The sequence below is a fragment of the Aptenodytes forsteri genome, unplaced genomic scaffold, assembly GCF_000699145.1.
Source record: "Aptenodytes forsteri isolate BGI_AS27 unplaced genomic scaffold, ASM69914v1 Scaffold16, whole genome shotgun sequence".
NCBI lineage: Eukaryota > Metazoa > Chordata > Aves > Sphenisciformes > Spheniscidae > Aptenodytes > Aptenodytes forsteri.
The window spans coordinates 2,992,270-2,997,361 of record NW_008794753.1 but is presented as its reverse complement, the minus strand read 5'-3'; the positions used below and the strand labels follow the sequence as shown (position 1 = coordinate 2,997,361).

At 47.1% G+C, this 5,092-nt stretch overlaps 1 protein-coding gene across 1 annotated transcript in view; it reads right to left on the bottom strand.

Annotated features, from left to right (window-relative positions):
- LOC103894721 (Golgi integral membrane protein 4) overlaps positions 1-5,092 on the bottom strand; it is a 38,946-nt gene that overhangs the window by 25,099 nt on the left and 8,755 nt on the right. The window contains exons 2-4 of the mRNA XM_019470722.1: positions 4,063-4,137; positions 2,741-2,790; positions 878-931 (exon numbers count right to left, since the gene is read on the bottom strand). Of these exons, the coding sequence (XP_019326267.1) occupies positions 878-931; positions 2,741-2,790; positions 4,063-4,137 (179 nt within the window). The remainder of the gene's footprint in view (positions 1-877; positions 932-2,740; positions 2,791-4,062; positions 4,138-5,092) is intronic.

The following is a 5,092-nucleotide window of genomic DNA, read 5'->3' as shown; positions in this document are numbered from 1 at the left end:
CCCCCCCCCCCCTCCAATAAAAGAAAGCAAGAGAAAGGGAGCCAGGATGAAATGCTCTCACTGTCCCCTTGAGACAAGCAAACCAGAGCATTCTGCTCAGACTGCAGTTGCTATGAAGGGGAACGTTACTATTGCAAAGTGTTCCCAGAATTCGCAGTGCTGGATAATACCCAAGAGACAGAACTGTACTTCCCTTTTCCCGAAGTTTGAATCCAAAAGCGAGGCAGCTGGAGGTCCAACTCTGCTCAGGAAATACAACCCAGTGGTGCTAAGGGTTGCTGGAACCTAGCCCTTTTTCTACATCCCAGAATTAAATTACCATTTCACTGCCAATGCTCTAACTAAAAACATTTAAAAACCACCATCACCAGCCACAGTTGCAATGCTCTAACAAAAGCAAACTTTAACATCAAGATATGCTTCAGGTAGAGCATGCGATAAGCTATAAAATGCTATAAGCCGCCCCCCTCTGAGCCTCTTAAATGGACTGGAATACATTGTATTAGCCCAAAGGGCAAGCTACAATGAATAGACCCATTTTCACACTAAGAGACCCAGAAAAGAACACGCTGAACAACAGAACTCCTGTGCGATAAACTGCACAAAGACTACCATTGAAATGAGGTATAGGTGAAGGCTGTAATCTCATACAAAGCCCAACAGAATAAATAAGAAACTCCCATGAACCTCAATAGTCAGGAAGGAATGTAGATCAACACCACTGTGTGGTCTCCTCCCTCTGTGCTGGCACTAGCTGCAGGAAACCCTTGGTCTCTCCTAGGCACCTCTGGTTAGCGAAAGCACTGACTCTCCTTCCAGGGAGCATTCTTTAACACACAGCAGATGGTGAGTACGTGAAACCAGACGCCTCCCTTACCTTCAGTATCTTGTGCTGGGAACTGAGGGCCCCGTATCTGTTCATAGAATCTTGCTGGAAAGAAAAAGATTCAACAGTGCCGTTAGATCCCAGAAAAACCTAAGGCAGGTGGAAACACACACGAGCACCTGCCCAGCCACTGCACCACCAGCAAGTTCCCACTGCCCCTTCACACGCACAGGCCCGCGCATGGTGACTGGGAACAAGCCTACCAAGGTGACCAGCAGGACATGCAGCCTGAGCACATGGAAAAGAAGAGCACCTGCCCAGCCACTGCACCACCAGCAAGTTCCCACTGCCCCTTCACACGCACAGGCCCGCGCATGGTGACTGGGAACAAGCCTACCAAGGTGACCAGCAGGACATGCAGCCTGAGCACAGCTGGAAAAGAACCCTTTTAAAACAACCTAGACACCAGCTAATTAATTGCACTCTCTTGATTCACATTCAGAGCAGTTTTCCCCAGTCTTCAGTTCTTTATCTAGGACAGGCCCAGCGCTGAAAGAGCTTTGCACAGCAAACCCCCCGCCAAAGCAGGCTGAGCACTCTGCAGCAGCTGACGGGGAAGCAGACGGCACCAGAGCTAAGGCTTTCGCCTACACACAAAAATTGCACCATTTAACAAAAAATTGATCACTAAGCAATTGAGTAAGCCTGAAGCAAACTCCTGTAACTAGGTACAGCTATCAAACTAAGCTCAACTGACACAAACCAGCAGTGGAGAGGGATTTACATGTGTCTACAGAAGGGTCCGTACCAGTTTAACAGATCTGCTTATGCCATGCTTATGTCATGTTCTTCCCCTTTGTCCCCAGGGTACCATTCTTCACTGTAGCACCAGCATCTCAACACAGCAGGCGTGAAAGCCACCAGCCACCTGTGCTCAAAGGATAGGTCCCCATACCAGTAGTGGCATCTGAGAGGGAACACGCTGCAACTTTTCCCATTACATGCAGTTTTACAAACATCTGCTGGGATCTATGTTTGGGTAGTTAGTTGTCCCAGCAACATGGCGGGGACACTAAGCAGCACCGTGGAAGTGCAAACTAACCACCACGCAGAGATTCCCACTACAACCCACAATTTAACTTGTATGATACATACTCAGTACAGTATGAAATATTACCAGCAAATGAGCACAAATTGCAAGGGAGCTGCCCAGCCATTAGAGTATTCAGATATTCACCCATGAGTTTCTTTCTGTAACAGGATGACATTCACCCACAGATGAGCAGGCTAAAAGCAATTCCTCTTCTCCAGCATCTCATCAACAGATGCTCTGAGAAAGGAATTAAACCAGCCTTGTAACTTCAGGTGAATGGGACAGACTGTAACCCAGGGATGCATTTCTTCCTAACCCTCACTGAAGAGTCCTTCTTTTCCCTGCCGAATGAGAAGTCCACAGGCTAGTGGAAATCATTTGACAATCCCTGGAGACAGAAAACAATGGATATGCTTTCCCCAACACCACCATGGCCTTTCTTCTCCATGTTCCCTGTGGTGTGCCTTGCATTCAATTTCCCCAGGACTCTTCTGTACCATGAAACAGCAATTCTCTTTTCAGACTGCAGCACAGGACTCCCTGCTACACCAAGAGCTGACAATCAACTCATCTACTCTGCTGTCACACATGGGAGAATAGGCAGAATAACTCTAGCACAACACAGTCTTTCCCTAAGATGAAGTAAATCCTCACACACTAACAGCCTCGCAAGGTGGAGTCAGCCAAAGTTCATCTTGTACCATACACACTCATAGTCTTTCATGCCTTCCAGACAGCAGCACTGGCCTCATGACTGTGGTGGTACTAGAACAATCTTTGCCATTACTACACACACACTCTGAGGAATAAACCATACCTACCTTCTCCTTGTTGAGAGCTTCCTGAGCTTCTAACTTATACACTAAAAAATCTAGAAATGGAAGAAGAGAAGACAATTCAATGAGCTGGAATTTAACAAGGATCTGGTTTATATTTTGGTGGGGGGACGGAAGGAGGAAATCAGCCCCTTGCTGAGCAAAAGGCTGCAACTCAACAAGCTGGAATGCAGATGCTGCTAGGAGACCCCACTCAATGCCCTCAGAAAGATGGTAGCATCCATGAGAGCTGTCCACCCATCTAGACTGGCCCAAACGTCCTTCCTTTCCCATTCTATAGGCAAGTGCATTGGTGACTTCCTATTTCAGCACACAAATGGCTACATTTTGATGTCACTGAAGCCGTGTAAGGATTTGGGGTGCTCTGAAAAATGACAACTCTGGAAAAGAGAAATCAAAGCTTCTGAGAGACCAAAAGGAACTCATCTGCTGATCTCATCTGCGCCACCTTCTTAAAATTGGAAGGTCCCATGACAAGGTAACGTTTATCAGGATGCTTCATTTTCTCAGTCAGTCCCCTCCAAATAAACGCAAGAAGAGGCAGAAATGCAGCTTCCCCCTTAGGTATGTAGCCACATAGCTACAGCCAAACCTGGATGCTGTATGTCAGCATTTCCAGAAACACAGTGCATGTAGGAGTAAGGAGTAGTGATGTTACTCCACACACCAGTTTTGCAGATAAAAACCAAGCTATTACGTTGCCAGCAACAATCAGGAGCAAAGGGGCCTGACATCCAAGCACTCTACTCCACTGAAAGGTACAAGAGTTAAATCTATTAGCTTTCTACTTCCTGTTGCATTTCATGGTCTTAAAATACCCTGCATACGTCTGTCTGCTTTTGTACGTCAGCTTTAAAGGATCTGACAGTCTGTATTGTCCATGTATTATGGAGTGCAGTGATGCTAACATTAAGCACTTGTAGAGCTCAGCATCTTCAGATCACTTTTATAAGAAAGTTTACATATCTCCAAGAAAAAAGCATGGTCTAGTGCCAGGTTTAGCTATCACTTAAAGTACTCAAACACCACATCATGGGTACTGTTACTCACAAATTAGACTGAAGACATATGTAGGAATACGAGAGAACAGAACCCACCTGCCAGCACCTTTTGCCCACGGGCAATGGAAAGTCAGTTAACTATTCTTTAAGTACAATCCAGGGATGAGTCTCACCTGGGGGGTGTTCAGTAACATCCACACATGGCCCTGAAGGCAGAAAATGCTTTGGGTACAACACACACATCTCCCCACAGGACAGCTGGGGGGTTGTCTGGCCACCGCTATGCCACCCATGCAAGAGACTCACCTTCCTTCGTCTTCTTGTGTTCCCCTCGCTCCTTCTGCAAGGATCGTTCTAGCCGGGATCTGTGCTCATACACAACTAGGGAAGCAGAAAGAGGCAGAGCATGAGATAAACCCTGAAATTTCTTCCCACATATTCTTTTCCCCAAAACAGGCCTCTCGCAGGTCGTACAACCAGGGGCACGTGTGGACCTCAAATGCTGCCGTGGACTGGGCCAGCAAGTGCCCAAGAGAGCAGACTTGGGCAAAAGAGCCTTTCCCGTTTTGAATGGCCTGCATCACTCTGCGTTTCTAGGCTTAAGCACACAGTAGCTCACATGTAAAACCCAGACCAAGCAAACCAACAGTCCTGAAATACATGCAGATACCTGATGTCCTAAATGATGAAAGGGTCAGGTCCAGCTACAAGCTGTTTGCACTTCTCGAAAAGGAGGCTCACTTTTCTTTTTGCACTTACAAAAGGAGGCTCAGGGGAGACCTTATCATGCTCTACCACCACCTGAAAGGAGGTTGTAGCGAGGTGGGCATTGGTCTCTTCTCCCAAGTAACAAGCGATAGGACAAGAGGAAATGGCCTCAAGTTGTGCCAGGGGAGGTTTAGATTGGATATTGGGAAACATTTCTTCACTGAAAGGGTTGTCAAGCATTGGAACAGGCTGCCCAGGGAAGTGGTTGAGTCGCCATCCCTGGAGGGATTTAAAAGATGTGTAGATGTGGTGCTTAGGGACATGGTGTAGTGGTGGACTTGGCAGTGCTGGGTTAACTGGTTAACTCACATCCTGTGAGTATTTGCACTCAGGTTTTGCTTTGCAGTCTAAGCTGCAAAGCCCAAGAGCAGGCTTTAGCAGCCAGTGGCTAAACTGCGTCTTTGTGGGTGTGCTGGTTTTGGCTGGGGTAGAGTTAATTTTCTTCCCAGTAGCTAGTATGGGGCTGTGTTTTGGATTTGTGCTGCAAACAGCGTTGATAACACAGGGATGTTTTCATTATTGCTGAGCAGTGCTGACACAGAGTCAAGGCCTTTTCTGCTCCTCACCC